The following is a 25,199-nucleotide window of genomic DNA, read 5'->3' as shown; positions in this document are numbered from 1 at the left end:
GCAGATTCTCTCCTATTTAGAGTTGTGCATTACTGCTATATATTTTTTATAGTTGACCAAATTAAACCAATTAAACTCATCGGCAGACTTTCTAACCCACGCCAAACTGTACGTAGCTGTGAAGTTAAGATTAGTACATCTATACTTACCTATCTATACTTAACCTTGCTAATTTACTGGTTGTCGATATTCTGGAACGTATATATTTGTGGTTCGAAGTGAAAAACGTGATATACCGGTGGTACACCACCTCTTTTTTATTCACCTTAGATGGGCTTGTTAACTGCTTAAAGTATTTTAAATCTACAGCTGCACTTTTTAGATGCCCAGAAATGTAACGTGATATACATTTCGGAAATAAGTCATCCTTGTTTATTGAACAGAGTAGGAAACGGTACCGGACTGATGGATGACAACACCAGCAGGTTCAGCTGTAAAGGCAAGGATATTTACAACTTCATTGGCACCAGCACCTTCTCCGAGTACACGGTTGTGAGCGACGACAGTGTGGTTAAAATTGATGCCTCTGCTCCCCCTGAAAAAGTCTGTCTGATTGGATGTGGCTTTTCCACTGGATACGGATCTGCGGTGAAAGCTGCGAAGGTAATTATGGTAATATCGTATCACCGCTAAAAGCTGCCCTTACCAAAACCCTTAGGTCAGATGCAGCATTCGCAAACCAGGGGTTGCAATGTGTACACTGACTGGTTTGGGACTGAGACTGCAAATTGCAAGGCGACCTATGCAGCATCGTGAATAGTCCAATCACAGAATGCTACAAAATGACCTGCCTAATAAATGTATTTAGTTGCATTTGCAACCCTCTATGATTGGCTGCCAATGTAATGCATGGATGGAGGCCTGGAAGGAAAACAGCAGCGCTCCGCCCATGCATTTGCTTTACAAAACAGAAAATATATATATTTAAAAACAGCTCGTGTTCCTGAAAGGAACTGGTGATGCTTTAAAAAAAATCAGGTTTGTGAAAACATTGGAGGAAGCAGGCAATGCTTGTTCTCCCTGAAACGCTCAAGACCAGTCGCAAAAGGGAATGTGTTGCAAGGATAGCCCCCTTCGAATTTCGATTTGGAAGGGGTTGCCAAATTCACTTTGTTAGTTGGAAAGACCTTTCTCACTTTGCAAAAAAAAATTATTTTCCAATCGCAAACCCTGCGATTTTGCACATTGCTGGATTTGATGTCACAAAATGGATTGGTACATCTGGCCCTGTGTTTATTAAGAAAAGCTACAACAATATGGATGTAAATGAAATGCACAATTAGATTGTGCCTTGGTTTTACAGACCATGATGTGACACTCAAATATAGACACCAGCCTGATTATGACTTTGGCTTGCATGTGTTTTTTCTTTCTGCAGATTGAACCAGGTTCTACGTGTGTTATTTTTGGCTTGGGTGGAATTGGGCTATCGGTTGTGATTGGCTGTAAAGTCGCTGGAGCTACCCGTATCATTGGTGTGGACATCAATCCAGAAAAGTTTGCCAAAGCCAAAGAATTAGGAGCCACTGAGTGCATCAACCCACAGGACAATACCAAGCCCATCCATGAGGTGCTGGTTGAGTTGACCAGTGGTGGAGTGGACTATGCCTTTGAGTGCATCGGACGTGTTGATTCAATGGTAGGTAAATAGAAAACATAACAGGATACAGTCAATCATGCAAGTGGTAGAATACATACAGTTATTTGTAGGAGTGTAGCTATGTTTACGCACCAATTGGCTCACCGGGCCATCTGTGTTGCTGTGACATGGACTTAAAAATAATTGTCTTTTGTAATCTGTTTGAATCTTTTTACATACCAGTAAGGAGGTAGCCAGAAAAATTAAGTATTTCCCTTTTAGAACCATATCCCAAATGGCACTAAGCTATTAGAGAACTGGGGTGAGTGAGCCTGGCACTGGAAGGTTACTCTACCAAGAGATTTCTCATAATAACATTTCCCAAAAGGATATTCTGCACCTCAGTTCTCAAAGAATTGGGTTAAAAAGGTAGAGACTGTCCAGAAAGTTCTGCATTGCTTTCATGAAAGAACCAAATTCATCAAGAGTTGTCTACTGTGGCTGCCACACAATAGAGATGTTGAAGGGGTCACTTCTGCAAAAACAAATCTTGAAAATATGGGGCCACACCGCATTTTATTGACGTGTTGAAATACATTGTGTTAAGAAACCAGGGGTTAAACAGAAATTGTGTAGTGAAATCACACAGTCAAGGCCTATCAACCCCATCAACATTTGCAGGGAACCCCATTCTTTCAATATGTTTGTATTTATTTTAATTTCTTTTTAGATGTCTTTTCTTCTTTCATTCCTTCTTTCCTTTTATCGTTAATATCCATTTTCAACTTTTTTCTTTCATATTTATCCTCTTTCTTTATTCCTTGCCATATTTCTGTTCTTGTGTTCGGGCTGAAAAGTCTTCTCCCATAGTGTGGGCCTTGCATACGTTCCGCCCATATCTGTTTGGCATCAAGTTTTGGTGCAGACAGATCATAAGGCACTCAAATGGTTGATGGCTATGAAGGGAGAGAATCCGAAGTTGTAGAGATGGTCTTTTTCATTGCAAGGGTTAGACTTTGTTGTGGAGCACAAAGCCGGATGGAGTAATGGGAAGGCTGATGGACTTTCCTGCTGGTTTTACTGATCTGACCACCCAACCTCTCCAGGTTTGGAGTTGGTTCAGGTGTTCTGATCTGGGGGGCATCTATTGGGATGGAAAAGTCCTCTGCATGATAAAGACATGCACCCCTGCCGTGAGTGCCCAACTGAATCGTTGTTTGGGTCTCTAATGATGATTTTGTTCTGTAATAGGTGAACACGAATCATGCATCTGCACCATGGCATAGGCCTGTCTCATGGATTGTGATCTTGTTCAATCTGAGATGGGTGCCCAAAGTGCTACCCTCACAGTGGTGGAAGGCTACTCCCTTCACCAGGAGGTAAACAGCAGTAGCAAGGTGGTGGTGGCATACCATATGATGATTAGTAGGTTGAACTAGAGGTGCATGCGTAGTGAAAACGTGCTGAGTGCATGTGAGCGTGCAAGCCATACACTACACAGAGGGTGATGTGTGGAACAGTGTTCTCTTGGTAAATGTATGTGCATTGGCAATGGGTATTTAAAGTAACAAACTCCGATGCAGTACAGAGCGACTGCAGCACAGACTCAATCTACGCACACTGTTTAATACAGAAGCGTGGGGTTCTGCAAAAACTCATTTACCACCACATAGCGGAGTTTGCCGATGCAGCAGCGCCCACCTCTAGTATTTTGCTGATGTTTTTATCTATTAGTTAATGTTTCGCATTGTCCTAGAGAAAAATTTCGGAAGCTGTTGGGTGCAATTTAAATCCTGCTCTCAGTTTGACACAGAGCATGAGCACGCTCAAGCATATATGCCCTTGTTGCTGCCTCATGCGCACAAAACCAGCCATTAGATTGGGTGAGCTAGGCCCACGCTCGACACGCTGACCTTAAAATGTGTGCGAGAGCAGCCATCTCCCTTCAATCTGGCTCCAAAGAAAAGTGTACCCTACCATTTTGCTAACACACTGACAATTCACTGCATGTGTTTTCCTGCTACTGTGAGCTCCGACAGTCCTCTCTTTGGCTTTATCATGCATGCACACTGTCAGCTCTGGCAAGAGCCTCACAGCTGCTTCACGTTGTATATGCTTTCAGCGCCATCCTGCATTGACCTGAAACGCAAGTGCACCACCTGAAGTGATAATAGACAGAGCACAACATAGAAAAAACAGGAGGCTATCAAAAGACGCTGATCAAGGACAGTAGCTGGGTACGTACATGGAAGACTCTTGGGATGAAGCACAAAAAAGTGCACACTCTGAGAGCTTGAAGCTAACTCCGCATGCCTCTACATAATCTTCTTGATTGCTAAAATATTCTCCTTTTCGACATATGTATGTTCATCTGCTTTAGGTTTCAGGGAGATTGATAAAAAAAGGACATCGGTAAAAGGTTGCTGAAAACAAGACTGAATACATCACTGCAAGCGCTAGAAAGCACAGGCCGTCGGGTGACATGTTCCATTAGTTACCACTGACACCGAGCTCGGAACCCCCCCTCGACCAGGACCATCAGACAGCATTTCCAACCCAACAACATCTTGACAGACAGCGTGTGCTGTGTACCTTTCTGTTTTCGTGGGTGGGTCTTGGTGCTTAGAGTACCTTGTAGCGCTTCATACCAGTCTTTCAGTGCTTCCCAAAGATTACAATGGAAACGTGACACAGGTGTTTCTGTTTACATTGGTCGGTTTGTAGCAGAGTATATGTCCCCCTTTATTCGATCACCCACCTCGTGTTTTATAGTGGGCTGAGATAAATCTGCCCTTTACCACCACCAGTCACTGTGAGTGCTGCCCCACCCCACCAGCCATCTCTGTCCTCTCGAACTCCTACTACTCACCCCTGCCCCGGCGAGGGGAGGATAAGCGTGATGAACAAACAAGCCAACGTTCAATCAACTGTTTCATGCCTCAGCTTACCTCCACAATACTGATCAACACAAAAGACACACTCATCAATTAGACAATACCAAGCAGAACATTCTGCACTGCACTTCTTGAGCTAAGAGTGGAAACAGTGATTGTACTAAGGGCCTGAGCATGAGTTTGGTGTTGTGGGAGCGGGCTGCTATGCCACCGCCCCGCTCCCACAGCACCAAAACTCACTGCTGGGTGACTGCCAGAATATGAGTTACCTCGTGGTCTGGCGGGAGGACCTTTAGTGTTCCCATGGCAGTGCCCATTAAAAAGGCATCGCAGGTGGAGCGCCAAAGTCTGCTCCTGCACAGCATGGACTGTAAAGTTCATGCCATGCAGGAAAGGGGGTGAATGCACACAGGGGAGCACGGCATATGCCCCCTTGCAGTCACCCTATGGCCCTAATGCAACAGGGGCCCCTGTAGTGCACCCTTTGTTTCCTCTCTGCCACAGTTGTCATGGCGGCCTGACCGCCATGAAAACTGTAGCGTGAGGAAACTCCTAATATGCTCTGCAGTGCTGCAATGGCATAGCCAGAATATTAGGGCCTCTCACTGGTGTCATATGTTAGGTGACTGCCACTCTGGCGATCCAGGTACGGCCACTATGGGTTCGACGGTCCGATTGGCTGCTGAACTCCTAATCAGGCCCAAATTAGTTTAGAACTCTACTGCCACCTAGTGGATATTAATAAAGTCTTATAAATATCTTTTGAAGGTGATGTGATTCATTTTTAGGTCTCGCCTGACCAAGCGCATGCGCTGGTCTGGCGAGACTTTTAGTAAGGGCTTCAAAAAATGCTGCCATGGCTGGCCTAGCGCTTGCCTTCATGCGAGCGTGCACGTGCGCAGCCACCATCTGTCTTTCACAGGTCTTTAAGCGTGTGGCTGCTGCAGCTGCGTTCACTTTTACAGCCGCGCGCCCACTCTCTCCGCCCTGTCTGTGTCCATGTCTTTACTTTTGCTATAATCGCAACACCCGTTTAAGGACAATGTATGCTACAAGGGACTTGTTTGTGAACAGCAATAGATTGCAAATAGGAGTAGTACAAATGTATCGTCCTCCAGTGAATCAGAACTGATATCACACTTAGCAGACTAGAGCATATTTAACAAAGAATGGAAGGAAAAAGAAAGGCACGGAGGAAATAAATTATATGCAAAGAGTTATTTTATATTTGAGTGTCAAAACATCGTATGGGGAGATACAATTAGAGCAAATCAAGCAAAAAGAGTTATGAACAGAGATATAGTTCGCATCAACTCATTAGTTCACAACAAAGGTATCAACTCCTAGTGGATATAGCAAACAACCAAATGAACTAATTAATAATGGTTGTGTGTTGGTGCCAGCGCAACGCTTCTGGAGATGATGGAAGTGTCGACGTTTCGGTCTTATATTGTAGTCGTCAAGAAGACCATCATCAGGACAATATTCATTTGTTGCTGGGACAACCCCCTAATTAAAACAATAAATTGATATTACTATCAAAACATATTGAAAACATAAAAATCATTCAAATTACATCTATTAAAAAATCTCTTAAAACTCCGTGTAACAGAAAACTCTGTCATTGTGAAATGATATTAGACATGTCACTCCTTCCTAGTGCTGTCTGGAAACTGATTAGTACTATAAGAAACAACTCAATTAATGGTTGTATGTAGATGTCAAAAGAATACTAAGAACACTTAACATCTCAAAAGCCTTAAACTAAAATCAATATAAACATTGTTGTACCTATCTAAGCATTCCAATGGTCACATAGGTCATCATCATTTAAACAGATAAAATACTGTGAGATACATAAAACAACCTTTTGTATAGCTGCTATGTAAACTACATTATTATGACACGTTTGTCAGTTGAAATAAACTTAATTGATCAAGGTGAAAGGAAAAAACATGGTTGTAAGTAATGCGATATGTAATTCACCTGGAAATGAAGCAAGTATGGTTCGCAAGATCGTTTCAGACGGGAAGATGTTGTTCGAAGTCGACTGAATCAAAGTAACCTATGTGGGGTGGGAAATGCATCTACTTATGACGCTTCCTATATCTCAACTTAAAAATAAGCTTGAAATAAAGCTATAAACGAATGGTACGGTGATTACCAGTTTTAAAATTGAAGGTCAAGAGCCTGAGTTCGTAGTTGTAATATTCACAACGTTGTGGTGGGACTCTTAAACACGCAAACATGAGATGAGGCAATGTTATCTGCATGGAAAATAAATTAGACCCTATCAAAATACTGGGTGTAGCGCCACAAAGACACAACTGGCCTCAGTTCTATAAAACATATTTGAGTCTATTGTTGCTTTAAAAGATATTTACCTGTCAACAACAATGACCGACTGCTAAATGGCTTAGACACCTGCAACACTGAATGCACGATAGATAGAAAATACAAAATCCGGCACCTCGATAATTTTATAATTCCCAAGGTATAAGTGAAGCTAACTCTATGTGGAATATCAGTGAATTTAAATTCAGGCCGACCACTGTCATAGAGCAATAGATCTTAGTTGTCAGAAGGAAAAGACCACTAACCCCCTTGTATGTCGGTCTGGGGGAAACTGACTCTATGGGGAAGTTAAGACCGATAGCTAAGGTTCTACGGTTGGTGGAGGATGCCAGAAAGATTACTAGACAGGACCGCAAAAACCCTTATCTATAGCTGCTTGTTGTTGAGAAACGGAGCCTAACAGGGCGCAAGCAGAAACTTACTTGGAAACACCGTGAGCAGTCCGACACTGAACCATCGGCGAGTGTAGTCATCAGATGACTGGAAAATATTGGACGCCGTAGTAGTCTCTTTTTTATATGATCAGCTATGTATGCAATTGGTGGAGGTGAAGGCGCCACACCGGCGCTTTACTTTTAACATTAAAAGTAAAGCGCGGTGCCGTGATTATAGCAAAAGTAAAGAAATTAAAAAAACATATTTCTTTAATTTTACTATAATCGCGGCACCCGCAATTCACTTTTAATGTTAAAAAGTAAAGCGCGGGTGCCGCGATTATAGCAAAAGTAAAGAAATAGATGTTTTTTTCTATTTCTTTACTTTTGCTATAATCGCGGCACTAGCGCTTTACTTTTAATGTTAAAAGTAAAGCGCTGGTGCCTCGATTATAGCAAAAGTAAAGAAAAAGACAAAAACATCTATTTCTTTACTTATGGTATAATCACGGCACCGGCGCTTTACTTTTAACATTAAAAGTAAAGCGCGGAAGGCAATGCGGCTTTCCATAAAATAAGAACTTGTACTGAGACAGAGCTGCCACCTAGGAGGTCTGAGGTGCTACAGCATAATATCTACATAGGATAGCCTTTTCTAATTTGCTTCTTCAGGAAAGACATCAATGAACTCTAGTCTGAGCCTTAAATGCAATCCTAGCTCCACTTGGGAGTGAGTGCAGTTCTTTGAAAATAGGGGAGCATGACAGAATTAAGAAGAGTTTAAGGTGAGTCTGGCAGCGCATTTGAAATCGATTGGGACATTTTGGTAATGTTTTAATATCTTCAAGGAAAGTGAGTTTCCAGCATAGACTTGCAGGATCCAACTACCAAGTTTAGACTGTTATTGGTCCCTGGAGTAGTCTACGTAAAAGACACAAACATTCGCTCTACAACTACAAGCCACATACATCAAATAACCAAACTGAGACTCTTGGCACAAGCAGGTGCGTTCCATATTCTAAACACCCTACTCGTAAAGACAACCTGCATCCTCATATCTCTACGGTTAACATTTCATGTTTACATGTTGTATACACGGGCAAAGGCGTTTGAAAGCTAAGCCACTAAGGTTCTCACACTAAAGACTTGTTTTGTATGCAAATGTCAGCAACCAATTTTGTTTCAATTTACAGTGATGCAGAACACAAAATGTTTCTGGTGTACCCTTCATCCTTTTAATAAGGACAGCAGTCTCGGGTTATGAAGACCATATTTACCGTTTTTGTTTGGAACATACAGTCAGTGTGTTGATTTTCTAAGTTACACCATACTTTGCCTGCAGGCGCCCGCTTCTATACCATAACTTTCAGCTTCAGTCCCAATTTCGTGGTGGAGTGGGGTTCACACAGTGCATTCCTTTGGGATGTGCTTTGTGTGTAGCTCTGACATACACAAACTATAGTACAGAGCATTCTGCTACAAGCCCTGTTTAATGCATGTGTGTGGTGTGCCACTGTTAACTGTGTCACGCTGATACTTCAAACACAGTCAGTAATCTCCATATGCACTCCATGCTTTGAGCATTTGTGGGGTGCTCAGCGTGCAGCTTTTTGCTCTGTGTACTATTCTACTCACAGAGCCATGCATCCGTGTGTGATTCATGTTTTGAATTGTAACCATAAATGTTTTCAACTCAAGGTTGTTAAATACATTTTAATGCTTTTTTTCATAGCAAACAATATTTATGTTTTGTTCTAATAAAATCTAAGTTTGCTTTGGCAAAGGTTTAACGGATATTGCTGCAAATCATCAACAAGCATTGGCATAGCCAATAGGTCTCACTTTTGGGACCTTGTAAGTATTTAGTTATGCAGCACAATATATATTTGGTGCAACAACATAAACTGTTGTATGGCTAAACACTTATAAGGTACAAGGTTTAGCCATGCAACAGCTGATGTTGTTGCACCAAGAATATTGTGCTGCAAAACTAAATACTTATAAGGTCCCAAAAGCGAGACCTATTGGCTATGCCAATGCTTGTTATGTGTTCTTAGTGCTCAGGACTCGGAACTCTGCGAGCTGGTGGAACTCTGTGAAATACAGCAGAGATTTTCGGGAACTCTGTGGAATTCCGCCAAGTGAAACTCCATGAGCTCTGCTCTGCTCAAGCCTAGTGCCTACCTCAAAGGGGACTGTGTTATTTCATACTGAACGTCGTTTACCTTTGCATGTGTAGATTTAGAATTAGAATACTTCTTTTATACAAAATAAGTATTTGACTGGAGTTTGATTTAATGTGTGCGCTGTGTGCACAATGAGTTATGACATGTTCACTGATCTGTATCTACACTTACCTCCGAGGGAGCCTTGGCAGCTTGCGCTACATTACCAATCCAATTGAGAGTCAGGTGAAGAAGGAGGTGCTTGACCCAATTGAGCGGGATCCATAGTAGAATCGACCACCGGACATCAGGAGTAAACAGCCTCAACCATCTCGATTGGCCCAGTAACACCTGCTTACCCTGCGGCCCTCTGAACGGTGTTCTGACACCTTGTTTCCATTGTTTAATCTTTCTTTCCATCTTAACTTCTGTCCATCTATTTTGTTTATATGTCTACATTTTTTCCATATTTCTGTTCTCTTTTCTTTCCACCTTTTCCATCTTTCCATCTTTTGCATCACATATCTGTTTCCACCTTATTTTCTTTCTTTACTTCATTCCTGCTTTACTTCCTTGTTTGTTTGCTTCACTGTTTGTTTTTACATCTTTTTCTCCTCCTTTATTTCCATCTTTTTCTCCTCCATTATTTCCTTCTTTCCATATTTTCTTCACTTTAATTTCTCCACCCTTATTTTTGTCTCTTCCTTCCCCCTTCTCTCCATCCATGTTTCAGTTTTTTCAGTATTTTTACTTCATTTTTTCTTTTCTAGGTTTCTTGTTGACTTTGATATCTTTTCTTCCCTCCTCTGCAGCGTTTTCTATATTTTTAAATCCATCAAGCCATCTATCTCTTTATACTTTTCTGTCTTTCTCTCATTATTCTTTCTATCCATTTATTAGCTTTAATCCGTCTGCTAATTTATATTTTCACTCCATCCTTCTGTCTTTTCCTTTGGTTTTTTTATCCATCCATTTATGCATCCATACATCTTCTTTCCTTCCTTCCTTCCCTCCCTCCCTCCCTCCCTCCTTCCTTCCTTCCTTCCTTCCTTCCTTCCTTCCTTCCTCCCTTCCTTCTTTCCCTCCCTCCCTCCCCATCAATCAATCCATCCATCCTTCCATCTCACCAGTCCATCCACCCTTCTACCTCTCAATCCAGCCACCATGTTCCCATTCATCATTCCTTCTTATCAGGCTTCTTCTTATCCAGCCTTCTTTCCATACACCCACCTTTTTTCCAGCCACAATTCTTTTCATTCACCCCTCCTTCTCTAATCCCGTTCATCCACTCTTTGCTGCCTCCATACATGTATCAACCCATCTGTCTGTTCATTCCTCCTGTCTGTTTATTCATGCATCAATCTAGCTTTCTATCCATCCATTATTCCCTCTACCATCCTTCCTTCTCTCTTTCCATCCATTGACTCTTGTTCTATACATTCATCCACCTATTGTCTTTCCAGACATTCAACAATTATTCTTCCCAACCATCCTCCTTCCATGTATTCTTCTCTCTATCGCACCATCTCTTCCTTTCGTGCCCATCAAAGATTCATCATGCTATTCTCTTGCAGTGGTATTTATAAGCTTCTCTTTTGAGGCCAGCATCAACAATCAAAAGTTAAAGGAGCCATAAACAGCAAAATTAATGTCTATGTTGCTGAACTCCCAATTGTATCCCACCCTGCTCAAGCTGCTTCAGTGGGGGGTTGTAACACCCCATATTCTTCCTTTTATCTTTATGTCCTTTTCTGTGTTCTGTTTTTTAGGTTTTGCCTGGCGAAAGCTGCGCACCGCGCAGCTTTTCGACGCAGGCGAAAACCTTCTGTTAACAGTAGAGTGGCTTGGGAATCCGCCCTCTGTTCCATTGGCTAGCTCCATAAATGGAGGCTAGCCATTGGAACAGAGATCTGTCCGTCAATTGCGGAGCAGATTCGGGGGCGTTCCGGCCATTTTTACTCTTCTCACCCCTTTCCTACGTCATGCGGCTGTGATCCGGCCCCTTTGGACACGTCAGTGCGGCGGTGGGCGGGGTTTCTTTTTTTGTTGTTGAGGTTTATTTTCGTCATTCCGCGGCCGACCGTCGCCGGAGGAAGTCCAGGTCCAGGTGAGTGCTTTTCGTTCCCGCACCCCTCTCCCGCTGTCCGTCTTCCCGTTCCTGCCCCCCCGCTGTTTGTGTCCCCGTTTCCCTCCCGCTGTCCGTGTGCCTGACAAAGGGCAGGGCCCACAGCTACCACTTAAAGTTACTGCGACAAGCCCTGCACACTACCAGCTCCCCATGTTATTCCCTCTGTTTTTAGCAGTAATTGTTTTATTGTTCCTTCTTGTTCCTTTGACACTCACCAGATGGGGGCTCTATGAAGGTTGAGAACTTTGATCAGAACGGGGTTAAGGCCTATCTCTGATTTGAGCTGTTGACTAGCATTTGAAGTGAATACAGCTCGTATTTGAGACACATTGGCTTGCCAGTCACTTGTAGCCACATGCAGTGTCCCCAAAACTGTTAAAGGCTGAAGATTGCGGACAAAACTCATTTGACGCAGGTGCCTACGTAGTTTTGTGCATGCACGCAGCATGTAGGAGCTCACCTTCAAAGTAATGCAGGAGTTTTTCTTTTTCATTTCCCAAAATGATTTGAAAAATATTTTCCAAAATGTTGTTCTAAAAAGTAATTGCAGAACCATCACGGGGAAAGGGCGGAGGGCCGAAGCAGCACTGGGGTTGGAGAAGGCAGCGTCGAAGCACATGGGCAAGTGCAGCATGGGGGGAGTGGGAGAAGCAGACATGCGACAGAGCAACTGAGGTACACTGACTGCTTAAATGCATGCGCTGTCGTGGTGTGCTTAAAACCAGCAAAATAAGTTCTTCAAAAGCAAGCAGTGAAAGTAACCTCTCAGACTTAATGAGGCAGTCTGTGCTCCACAGCAGGAATAAACGCAATTTTGACAAACTGTAGCACGAATAAGAAGCTGCTAAATGAGTGCGCATAAAAGCCAGCCAATGGTAAGCATTGTCGGCTCCAAGCCGGAGTGTTATTACTGAGCCACAATGTCTCGCGACAACAAGGCATGCACGGTCTAGTAGACTTCGACTTAAAAATGTGGAAGGGGGGCCAGTGCCAGCCCACAGCCTAAGTAGACCACCTCCCGCTGAGACGGTTACTTGGCAACCCCAGGCCCATTGTACCATAGAGTACAAGCAGTCCGTCTCCTACGGACCTAGAACATGTAGGCTTTGAGTGCCCGTCGCTGCCTGCTACAGTAAATTCGTTTCTTGAAGTCTGTCATAACTGGTTTGCACTGTAGGGCTATGACATTATTGGTAACCACTTTGCATCGACGAATACCAATCTGCCGCTTCACAAACTAAGCACCATTGATGGGTTACTTTTTTATTTTAATTGATACTATATCGAAAGTAAGCAGGAAAGTCCGTAATTGCTGATATTCTGTGATGCAATGGACCTGGGCTTGCACACAAGGAACCACCATGTTGGTCTCTTCAGTCGAAATTTATAGTGACCACTTTCTCTTTGAAGATGGTTTCCCACGGTTCTACCTGCAGCACGAGGGCCATTATAAACATCTTTTAAAGAGATGAATGAACCGCCAGAATTTCATAACTTGACATGGGAGTGCATTCCCTACCCATGGCACATTTTGCCACTGGATTGTTTGATTCTACGTTTCAGAGCTATCCTGCCAATGAGATGAGTAAGACGCTGCCTACATAGGACCTGTCTTTGCTGAGAAGTTTCTTAGGTTTATGCACTTCGAAGGTCCTTGATTGGACCCCTGCAGAATTACGCCGGGCTCTCCTTCGCTGCAGTCTTGCAAAACCAAACAAACCACCTGAATTCTATAAACTAAATGAAAGGGCCTTCGTAAACTGATTAACTGATAGGATAGTAACTTCTTACTGTGGTGTGCTGATGGCTTAAAGATGCATCTAGAAACTGGTGGCCCCCCAGACTGGGAATGCTATGCTGTGAATTCTACTTGTATTGCGAGGGGATGCTCAGTAGTATAATCATACAGTGGTTTGTTCTTGCATGTGAGTGGCTGTTCCCCAGTTGGAAAAGGGCTGATCACACTAGTTTGCATCAAGAGGGTGCATTTAGCTTCTTATGAAGGGTTCTCACTGAGCGCTCTGCTGATTGGTATTCTCCAATCTTTGTTATTATGTAGCAAGTTGGGGGGGGTCTGTACATGAGTAACTTATCATTCCAATGTAGGGCATTGTGTCAAGACTCCATCTCTGGAGGGTCAAGAGTTTGAGGATGCATCGTCAGTCTTCTAAAGCCCTACATTAGTCATTTGTTTCTAGCAGCAACTGCGGTGTCCACAGGTTGGGCAAATACTTTATTGCAGATTGTCAGGTTCTGTCCGCTGCCATCTAGCTATCTTTGTACACGTTGCATTCTCCTTGTAGGTCTTAATCCAAGGTAAATGTGTATTACCTAGGTAATGGTTTGGCATAAACTTTTTTGGTGTGTGGTTAGAAAGTGTCAGGCAGGCATGGAGCATGGTAATTATTCCCTTTACATTAAGGCACTGAGCGATGGACCGCTGTGATGAGGAGCACAGTAATTTATGTGGGTAGCTGGTGCCCTGCCTCATCCAGGATCAAGCTGTAATCTGCTGACCTGCTGTAACTCCTCTGTGGGTACTCTGTAAGAGCCCCCATCTTGTATGCAGCAGAGAAGCTCTTTTGTAGGTGCCCTAAAGGAGCGAGCCCCCATCCGGATCGCTCAGAGGAATTAATATTCCTTGTGCATAAGCTGTAGACTGCTTTCCATAGGTTCCTTTACAGCCCAGGTCTTGCGTGGAGTGTCTTCTGTAGGTGGTCTATAAAGAGCTTGCGTCCAGTATCGATTGGGGCAGGTTATCTGAGTGCACTGTAAGAGCCAGCATCTAGGATTGAGCCGCTCATTTTAAGAGGGTGCTCTTCAGCTCCACAAAATAACATGGTGATCCAGAACTGCACGAGTCTCTCGGCCCCATTGCAAATTCTGGAAGTAGTCAGTTGTTGTTTTTGTATTGTGGTGAGTGTTTTTATTTTTTTTATATTTTTAGTTTTAATTATTTGATTTCTTTCTTCTTGTTTGTCCTTTCCCTTGGGCATTGCATCATATATTTGATTGGCTGACCGTCTTTCTTGTGCTACTAACTTTTAGGTTTCTACTTTTTTCTTTCATTAAGCTCTGAGAGTGCATATGTTCCAGCTCTCTTGTATGTGCTTCTCCCACGGTCCAATATCGGTCCCCTCACTGTTAAAATCTCCCTTGTGTTTGGTGCTCACGTGTGCTTCTCCCCACCCCACATGTTCCATGCACTCGTGTACTGCTTTTCTCCTCAGTTTTAGATTTACCTCCTCACCCGACACCAACTCCGGTTTTATTTATTTCTTGTAGTGTCCCTCAGCTGCCATTTGCTGCTGGACTGCGCTTAATTGCAACTATGTATTGCATCAGGTGGCGTCCCTTCTCTAGGACTAATAAATAATTGCAAATATGATGCAAGTGTCATTCGAAGGGCATGCATGGTGATGCATCCTACTGAATGACGCTGGACTATGTTGTGGACTTGTAATAAGTCGTAGAAATTTGAGTGTAAAAAAAATGTATGTTCAATGTTCCATAGTGGTCCAACAGGAGTGAGTTCCATTATCTTGGCCATTTGAAATGATAGCTGGCTTCTGTCATTGCAAACTTGAAAAGTAGCAGTCGCCAGGAGTGAGATCACCACATCAAAGTTTAGATACGTAGCATAAGGAATTGCCTTGCAGCTGCATCCTGCTCTCCCTGCAGTTTGCAAATCGAGTGCTTTCAGGGTGTAGTACTTTGCATATTATAGACTAGGCAGTCGATGGAGATGTGCTCCCTTCGAGGGAAACCTAGGGAAAGCAAAGTAACCTGTAGGGGATTTATGTAAAAAGATCCTTAACTTAAGTCAGGACCATTTGATTTTGCTAAAATTGTGTGTAGTATACTTGTAGGCGCTTTCAGCCAGCCCTCTTCATCTGCTGGTCAGTTATGGTCTCATTCATGTTTGTCTAACGTTCAGTACAGCTTGGAGCATGGGGCAATGGGTCTGCCTACTTCAACCATTGGTTAACTTTACTGAGTGACTGTATTCTGCCCTCGAGCAACATATCTGCTGTGATTTCAGTTGAGTTGGCACTTTCATGATTGTTCTGTTAAGTATATTTGGTAGTCATCGTGGCTTCCCCCTTTTTAGGTTTCGCCTAAGTGAAAGCTGCACACTGCGCAGCTTTTCGCGCAGATGAAAACCTAATGAGAATACTATGTGGCTTAGGAATCCGCCCTCTGTTCCATTGGCTAGCTCCATAAATGGAGGCTAGCCATTGGAACAGAGATCTGTCCGTCATGGCCGGACCAGATTCGTGGGCGTTCCTGCAATTTCTTCCCTCTCCACCCTTTTCTGATCGTCATCGCGGCGGTGGGTGTGTGCTATTTTCTTTTGGGGGAAGGTTTGTTTTGGTCATTGCAGGCCGACCGCCGCCGGAAGAAGTCCAGGTGAGTGCTTTTTCTTGCCTTTCCCGCCCCCCTCCCGCTGTCCGTGCCTTTCCCGCCCCCCCTCCCGCTGTCGGTGCCTTTCCCGCCCCCCCTCCCGCTGTCCGTGCCTTTCCCGCCCCCTCCCGATGTCCGTGCCTTTCCTGCCCCCCTCCCGCTGTCCGTGCCTTTCCTTGTTTTTCCTATAACGACTTCTTCCATCAGCCTGATTTACGGTGTAATGGGAGACTTTACTTCACACAGTTTATACATTTTTCTCCTCGGAAATTAAACACAATGCACTATGCTATGGTGTTTAATTGCTCCGAGTCCTAAAAAGGTAAAAGCAAAGGGTGGCGATGTGTCCGATATACCCGTGTTTGGTATTAGCTTTAAAACAAGCTGAATTCTAGTTGGGAAACTACAGAACAATTCTAGTGTGTGCGTGGATGAAGTCATTCACTAGTATAAAGAGTGAAATGCAGACAAAGTTACACTACTCCCTCTTGATGTTATGTGTGCTTCTAATATACTAACCAATTATTCTGCATCTCTTCACTTAAAGGAGGATAAATTGTGTGTGTGTGTGGCTCTGGGTGTGTGTGTGTGTGTGTGGCTCTGGGTGTGTGGGTGTGTGTGTGGCTGGCTCTGGGTGTGTGTGTGTGGCTGGCTCTGGGTGTGTGTGTGTGGCTCTGGGTGTGTGTCTGACTGGCTCTGCGTGTGTGTGTGTGTGGCTCTGGGTGTGTGTGGTAGTAATTGCTGTCTGCTGAGCTCGTCCGTAGGGTACAATAGGTCTCACATTTGCGAGAGATTAAGCTAATGGCAATGTAAATGACAATGCCATTTATTTATCTGTTTTCAAAACCAACACATAAATACAAATTTTGGCATTTACAATGCCAATAGCTCTAACTTTTCCAAAGGCGGAACCATTGCATTGTAAATGCTAGTTTCTTCTGTCATCCTTATTTAGGTATTTTTCCATCTTTCTTTTCTTCCTTCCCTACATCAGTCTATCATTCTTTTTTCCCCTTCTTTCCATCCTTCTTTTTGACTTTAATGTATTTCTTTTCCTCCTATCTTTCTTCTATCTATTGTTCTTGGTGTTTTTTCAATTAATCCATCTATACTTCTGTACATCCTTCTGTATTAATTATCCATCCATAGTTTTCTCCATTGCGCTTTATTTTATTCATTCACCCATCCATCCTTCATTCCATTCTTGTAAATTTCATTTCTTTCTTCTCTTCACCTATCTATCAACTGAACCATTCATCCATACATCCTTCTGTCCCTCCTCCTTTTCTTCTATTCAATCTTCCCTTTCCTCATCCATCCCTTTTTCCCTCCGTATATCTCTCTATCATTCATCCTACCTTCCATCCACTTAATTCTTCCTGCCATTTGTCCATGTCTCAGTAATTTCTTCCATCCATCTCTCAATCCAACTTACTTCTCACCCTCCCTTCTCCCGGTCCATTCATCTCTTCGTCTGTCCAGAGGTGCATCCCTCAATCCATGCATGTATCCATCCATCATCTTTGCAACCATCCATCTATACTCTCCAACTATCTTTCTCTCATTACTTTAATCCTTCTATCCATCCACCCCTTCTCATTGTCCATTTTTCTCTCTACCACTCTGTTCGTTTTGTGCTCTCATTTCATTTGTTTTCCCACCTAAAAGCTCAAACATTTTATCCAAGTATAGTGATATTCAGTTAAAAGCTTAACCTCGGAAAGCAACAGTGAAAGGAACCATAAACAATAATCAAAATGTTTTATTTATTTATTTATTATTTATTTAATGGTTTTGTAAAGCGCGTAGTAACTCAAAGAGCATCCCAGCGCTGACCTGATTCTCCAAGGGTTTCAGCTGTCTGATGAGCTTATGTCTGCGGGAAAAGGAGGGTCTTTAGGGTTTTTCTAAACTGGAGGTAGTTCGGTTCTGTCCTGAGTTTCCGTGGTAGATGGTTCCAATGTTTTGCCGTGTGAACCGAGAAGCGACGGCCACCGGTCTTGGCCTTTCTAACTCTCGGGACTGCGATAAGATTTTCTGCACAGGACCGGAGGTCTCTCTCCGCTTTGTATGGGATTAGGAGTTCTTTGAGAAGGGGGGGGACCATTATTGTTGAGGGTTTTATGGGCCAGGCAGAGGGCCTTGAAGACGACCCTTTCTCTGACTGGGAGCCAGTGGAGGGATTTAAGAGCCGGCCTGGCGGAAGATCTTCCTGGTGTGCCCGTGAGTAGGCGGGCGGCGGCGTTTTGGACCTTTTGCAGTGAGTTCAGGGTGGCTTCAGGGGCTCCCAGGTAGATGGAGTTACAGTAGTCTAATCTTGCCAGGATTAGACCCTGAATGAGGAGCCTCCTTGCGGTCTCAGGGAGTAGGGGGAAGACCTTCCTGCAGGCTCTGAGTAGCCCAAAACATGTCCCTGCCGTTTTTTTAGCCTGGGTTTTAAAGCTCATATCCTTCTCAATCCACACACCAAGGCTCTTGACCTCTTCCTTGGGTGTAGGAGGGTCACCTAGGCAACTAGGCCAAAGGTGAGATGGTAGAGAGAGCCCCTTGTGGCCCATCAAGAGGATCTTGGTCTTGGACCCATTCAGTTTAAGTGAGGAGAGGTTCATCCATCGGTGGACCTCGGAGAGGCAGCTGTGGAGATCCGATGGGGCGTGGTGGGGATGTGAGAGGGTTACGACCAGTTGAGTGTCGTCGGCGTAGTTGATAATTGACACGCCGAACGAACTGACCCTCTTCTCCAGTGTGGCCATGTACACGTTGAACAACGTGGGGCTCAAGGATGAGCCCTGTGGTACTCCGCACCGGAGGGGGAAGGTGGATGAGCAGCTGTCATTTTCCCGCACCTGAAAGGAGCGTCCTGATAAAAAGGATTCTAACCATTTTAGGGCCGTACCCATTAGTCCGATCTCTCCCAGTCGATGGATTAGGGTTGGGTGGTCTACAGTGTCGAAGGCCGCACTGAGGTCCAGGAGGATCACTGCCACTGATCCTCCTGTGTCCAGAATGCTTCTGGCCTTCTCTACCGCTGCCAGGAGGGCGATGTCCGTGCCCTGACCTGGACGGAACCCTGTCTGGGAGACCGCTAAGAGGTTGTTGCTTTCTAGGTAAGATGATAATTGTTTGTTTACCAGCTTCTCTGCGATCTTGCTGTTTCCAGGAAGGAGGGATATGGGCCTGTAGTTGGTGAGGTCCCGCGGGTCTAAGGAAGGTTTTTTTAGTAGACCTTTGACAGCTGCCGTTTTCCAGCTGGAGGGGACTATGCCCTCCGTGAAAGAGGAGTTGATCAGGGCCGTAAGGGGGGGGATGATGGTGCTCGACACTTTTTTTAGGAAACGGAGGGGTGCAGGGTCAAGGGGGGAGCCACTTTTAATTGAGGCCAGCGTTGCTCCTACTTCTTCCGTTGTTACGGGGCCGAAGGCATCCAGGAAGGGTTGGGGGTGAGCTAGTGGCAGAGGAGGATAGGTAGAGGTGGCAGTGAGATCCTGCTCTGTGTGGGCTTGATCGGGGGGGGGTATGGTAAGAAGAATTTTTTTAATCTTTTCGTCAAAGAAGGTGGCTAGGTTGTTACATTTTGTTTCAGCTTCTTTGGGGTCGAGGTATTTGAGTGGGGGGTCAGGGGCGTGGAGGAGCTCTTTAAGAACTGAATAGGTTTCATGGGCCGAGCAAGCGGCGTTTTTAATTCTGTTCTCGTAGAAGCTAGTTTTGGTGTAACGGAGCTCTTTTTTGTAAGTTTTTACAGAGGAACGGAATGACTCTTTTTGTTCCATGGTTTTTTCCTTCCTCCAGATACGTTCATTCCTTTTACAAATCTTGCGAAGAAGGTTGAGTTCCGGGGTGTACCAGGGTGAGGGATTAACTCTCTTGATGTATTTCAGAGAGTGGGTTTTAGGCAGAATGGCGTCGAGCGATTGGGTAATCCAGGTACTGAGTTCTTTGTCCCCTGCTAAGGTGTCGTGGGGGGGAGGCGGGGCGTTTTCCCTGAGTTTGGCTGCCCACACGTCTGGTTCCAGTCTCTGCCAACGTCTGGTATACGTTCTGGTTTTGGAAGGTGGAGAAGGCGGAGTGATGATGTCCCATACTAGGGAGACCAAAAAGTGGTCCGTCCAGGGAAGGGGGATATGGTCGAGCGTTCTCAGATTAGAGATATTGGAAAGAATCGGATCAAGCAGTTGCCCTCTTTCATGAGTGGCTCGGGGGTTTTTGAGATCAAGGCCCATTGAGGTGAAATCCTGGAGTAGGTCACTGGCCTGCTTGTCATCAGGGTCCAAGAAATGTACATTCAAGTCTCCTAGTAATAGGTAGTTAATGGTGGAGGTACATTTGATGGACGTCTGGTCGATAATTTTGTTCGAAAAGTCTCCTAGATTGCCTGGTGGACGGTATATCAGTGTCCCTGACAGCGAGGTAACTGGGGATATTTGTATTGTGTAATGGCAGCTTTCGTATCCCTTGATGTTGCCATCAGATGTTCTACAGGTGAGGGTGTCCTTAAGAATTATCGCTAGTCCACCTCCCCTCCCTTCTGGTCTATTCAGTGAGCACATGACGTATCCGGGGGGGAGTGCTAGAACGATGTCTGGGCCACTGCTGGGGGTAAGCCAGGTTTCTGTTAGAAACAGAATATCTAGGGCATTGTTTGTAATTAAAAGGTTCACTTCGTGAGAGTGTTTTACGAGCGACCTGCAGTTAAGTAGGCCTAGGTGCAAACCCTTGGGTGCCGAGTGTTGATTGGCAGGGTTGCATGTGTCACAGCCAGTAAAATAGGTGTCTCCATTCAGGATGCGTGAGCAGGCGGGCTGTTTGTTGGGGTTTAAGGATAATAAGTCCGCGCGAGTGTAAGTCCGGTCGTTGCGGGCCGATAAGGACAGAGTAACTGGGCCTGGGGCGGGCTGGGCCCGGACAGGCCCAGACGGGCTTGCCTTTGGCGCGCCTTCGGCGCGCTGACGGCGCGCCCGCTGCGCCCGTCCGCTGCGCTCCCTATGCTGGCACATATTTTATGGAGCGTTGATGGGCGTTGGAGAGATGGGCGTGGCCAGCAGGAGTGGGCGTGTCCCGTGGCTTCTCGAGGTGAGGGATGGCGGCGAGCAAGCGTTTCCTGCCCCTGACAGCGCTTGGATCGGCTGATTAGGGTTAGCAGGTAAGCGTGAAGGAGTGGGTGCTAAGTGGTTTAAAAACACACAAAATACAATTTTAAAAGCAACAAATTCAAATTTTTTCAGCAAACAGAACTCCCGGCTTCCGCCTCAGGAGGATAAGGTACAATGCGGCACTAGCAATCAGGCGCGCTTTAGTACTGGCGAGGGATGGGCGTGGCCAACAGGAGTGGGCGTGTCCCGTGGCTCCTCGAGGTGAGGGATGGCGGCGAGCAAGCGTTTCCTGCCCCTGACAGCGCTTGGATCGGCTGATTAGGGTTAGCAGGTAAGCGTGAAGGAGTGGGTGCTAAGTGGTTTAAAAACACACAAAATACAATTTTAAAAGCAACAAATTCAAATTTTTTCAGCAAACAGAACTCCCGGCTTCCGCCTCAGGAGGATAAGGTACAATGCGGCACTAGCAATCAGGCGCGCTTTAGTACTGGCGAGGGATGGGCGTGGCCAACAGGAGTGGGCGTGTCCCGTGGCTCCTCGAGGTGAGGGATGGCGGCGAGCAAGCGTTTCCTGCCCCTGACAGCGCTTGGATCGGCTGATTAGGGTTAGCAGGTAAGCGTGAAGGAGTGGGTGCTAAGTGGTTTAAAAACACACAAAATACAATTTTAAAAGCAACAAATTCAAATTTTTTCAGCAAACAGAACTCCCGGCTTCCGCCTCAGGAGGATAAGGTACAATGCGGCACTAGCAATCAGGCGCGCTTTAGTACTGGCGAGGGATGGGCGTGGCCAACAGGAGTGGGCGTGTCCCGTGGCTCCTCGAGGTGAGGGATGGCGGCGAGCAAGCGTTTCCTGCCCCTGACAGCGCTTGGATCGGCTGATTAGGGTTAGCAGGTAAGCGTGAAGGAGTGGGTGCTAAGTGGTTTAAAAACACACAAAATACAATTTTAAAAGCAACAAATTCAAATTTTTTCAGCAAACAGAACTCCCGGCTTCAGCCTCAGGAGGATAAGGTACAATGCGGCACTAGCAATCAGGCGCGCTTTAGTACTGGCGAGGGATGGGCGTGGCCAACAGGAGTGGGCGTGTCCCGTGGCTCCTCGAGGTGAGGGATGGCGGCGAGCAAGCGTTTCCTGCCCCTGACAGCGCTTGGATCGGCTGATTAGGGTTAGCAGGTAAGCGTGAAGGAGTGGGTGCTAAGTGGTTTAAAAACACACAAAATACAATTTTAAAAGCAACAAATTCAAATTTTTTCAGCAAACAGAACTCCCGGCTTCCGCCTCAGGAGGATAAGGTACAATGCGGCACTAGCAATCAGGCGCGCTTTAGTACTGGCGAGGGATGGGCGTGGCCAACAGGAGTGGGCGTGTCCCGTGGCTCCTCGAGGTGAGGGATGGCGGCGAGCAAGCGTTTCCTGCCCCTGACAGCGCTTGGATCGGCTGATTAGGGTTAGCAGGTAAGCGTGAAGGAGTGGGTGCTAAGTGGTTTAAAAACACACAAAATACAATTTTAAAAGCAACAAATTCAAATTTTTTCAGCAAACAGAACTCCCGGCTTCCGCCTCAGGAGGATAAGGTACCATAGACCTCCCCACTGTTACCAACCACAGTTCAGGCTGCTGAAGTGGGAGGTTCATGACTCCCTCACCAAACTAGTGGAAAAGTAGCAAATATTAACAAGCCACCATTTCTCTGAAACTGGGGTTAGTGCACATTCTTTCAAAGTGAGGGTCTCCATCATGAGCTTTCCTTGCTTTTCTACATTCCAATCTGTTGTGTCTTTTTCATTTTCTAGCGCCTCATGTCACTCTTTCAATTTCTCTTTGTTCTTCTGTCCCTTTGTATGCCTACCTATCTGTGAGAGGTTGGCTCAGTATATGATGTACACTTATGTAAGTGGGCACCCTGCACCAATCCAGACAACCCTTATTGGTGATTTTAGTTGTCTTAGACAACCTTAGAAAGCTCTCCAAGTGGTAGCTGTGGAGAGCAGCCTTCAGGCTTTGTCCAGAAGGGGTGTAAAGCAGCTTGTTTTACCAGATCATAATCTTATAGGTATAGATTAAGTGAAAAAGAACCACACAGTGTGTTTAGAAAAATACGCATTTATTATAAGACGCTCACTAAAACAGATATCTCCTAGCCAATAATATACACAATACACACAATACTTTGCAATGGAGACAGGTAAGTAATACAAAATACACAGTGGTCCCCAGGGGGAGACCAAACCATATACTAAAATAGTGGTATGCGAACCATGACTCGAGTCAAGACAATAGTCAGAGGATGTAGAAGTGCCGGTGACCCAAGGAACCACCCAAGGTGAGTATCCATGATCCCCAAGGAAGTTGTGTGCAGTGTAGGAACACAACCACGTTCTCTGTACAAATCAACATGTAAGTCGCTGCTGCAATTTTAAAGAATGAGGACCCTTCCCACTGGACCCTGAAGAAACCTCATGGAGGACAAGAGGTTGGAGAGCCCTGACGAGTGGACACACTTGGAACCAGGTTACCTGCACCAGGGAAGCCAGGTGCATAGGTGTGAAGTGGCATCAGAAACCATTGTCAAACTCAATGAGAGACTTCAGGGAGATGCCACTGCTGGAGAAGGTGAAACTGTCAGGTGGAAACCAAAGGTGGATTCAAGATGGGAAGAACCTGCAAGCAGAGGGGACAGAGTCTGTGCCACTCAGGAATAATGTTGCAGGAGAGCTGACGGTGACAATGGAACTGCAGCTGTGTGGACCAGACGACACTGTGGAAGACCAGGAGCTATATACGAGCAGTCCCTTGTCAGGTGTCGAAACATGAGAGGTCTGTCAACGTGGAAGTTGAAAAAGGTGCAATATCAGGACCAGCAAGGTACAGCAGACTCATCACAATCAGGAGAGTCAGGGCAGGCCCTGAGCAATCAGGGGAGTCCAAAGAATTCAAAGGTGTCCCTTGACAGGACCCACAAGCTGGAGGCACTGGAGTTGCAAGAGGACCTCGAGCAGCTCACCAAAGAAGCAGGCCCACAGTGCAAGCAATGTGGTGTGGTCGAAGATTCTGGTCACTGGAGATGCTTGAGGTTGGGGCTACTTGGAGCCCGAAGATCTTGATGGAAGGAAGCCAACATGCCTTTGCAACGCCAAGTCGTCACGGTGCACAGGGGTTCGGTTACTGCAGCCCGACGAGGGATACTGGCCTCAAACTTGATGAGAGGACAGGGAAGGCCTCGAGCAACGTGGAAAACCACCACCTGTGTTGCTGAGCCTTTCAGAGTCCTTGGGAACCCAGGATCAGCAGACCGGTCAGCTTAGTTGCGGTGCCTGCAGATGCAGGGAAGTGACTCTTTCACTTCCAGGGAGATTCCTTCAGGTGTCTTGGATTCCCACAGGCCTTGGAAGGTTTCCTGTATAGAGCACAGGCACGGACCTTGCAGCAAACGAGCAGGGCGAAGAGATCAGGAGCAGCAGGAGTCTTCCCGATTGCAGCCTTGATGCCCAGAGCGAAGTCCAGAATTTACAGATGGTCGAAGTTGAAGTGGTGTTTAATTGAATCGTGTCCCAATGTGAATCTAGGGACCCACCCTCAAACATAGACAGAATGGGTGTGCAACTGCATATTTTACAAAATCATAAAATACATAAACACTGTTATCAGGACTAGATAAGTTCAAAAAGAGCAAAGAAAATTTAAAATCAAATAGGACTTCAGAAGTTTGTCAATAATAAACTGATGTGGGAAAATATAATTACAATATCTGAGATAATTCACGATTTTAATATTAATTCATCATTTGCAAGTATTAAATTGGAAGATCTTGAAAAAAGTTGATTTATGCCCACTCAAAGAGATGAAAAGTTGCAAATAATTAGTGGGACACATGAAGAAGAGAACCCTTCAGATTTCAAGTCAATAAGTAAGAAAACAATTTTAGGTGAAACTATTTTGAATGAGCACTTCAGTAGGATTCCAATATGTCCATTGTTATTAAAGAAGTTGGATATGTTTCAAAATATTATCAGTATGTCTGTCAAAAGTTAAGGAGTAGCCCAGTAGACAGAATTAATCTCAAAGTGATGAACTGAAAAAAGAAAGCCATAGATACCATGCCCTTCTTTTTTGCATTCAGCAAGATCTGAGACCTAATTATTACCTTTGGAGGATCATTTCCCCTGATAAAATATGGCAAAAAGGGGTCCATACACTTGTTGTAAACCCT

The 25,199-nt window shown here is 45.1% G+C and overlaps 1 protein-coding gene across 1 annotated transcript in view; it reads left to right on the top strand.

The window, feature by feature from the left end:
* The window catches only part of LOC144818544 (alcohol dehydrogenase 1-like), a 357,072-nt gene that overhangs the window by 266,158 nt on the left and 65,715 nt on the right, over positions 1-25,199 (top strand). The window contains exons 5-6 of the mRNA XM_078676065.1: positions 384-603; positions 1,379-1,639. Of these exons, the coding sequence (XP_078532191.1) occupies positions 384-603; positions 1,379-1,639 (481 nt within the window). The remainder of the gene's footprint in view (positions 1-383; positions 604-1,378; positions 1,640-25,199) is intronic.

This window comes from Lissotriton helveticus, chromosome 2_1, assembly GCF_964261635.1.
Source record: "Lissotriton helveticus chromosome 2_1, aLisHel1.1, whole genome shotgun sequence".
Lineage (NCBI taxonomy): Eukaryota > Metazoa > Chordata > Amphibia > Caudata > Salamandridae > Lissotriton > Lissotriton helveticus.
Note: the sequence above shows the minus strand (reverse complement) of the source record. Positions and strands in the feature narration are given on the sequence as shown.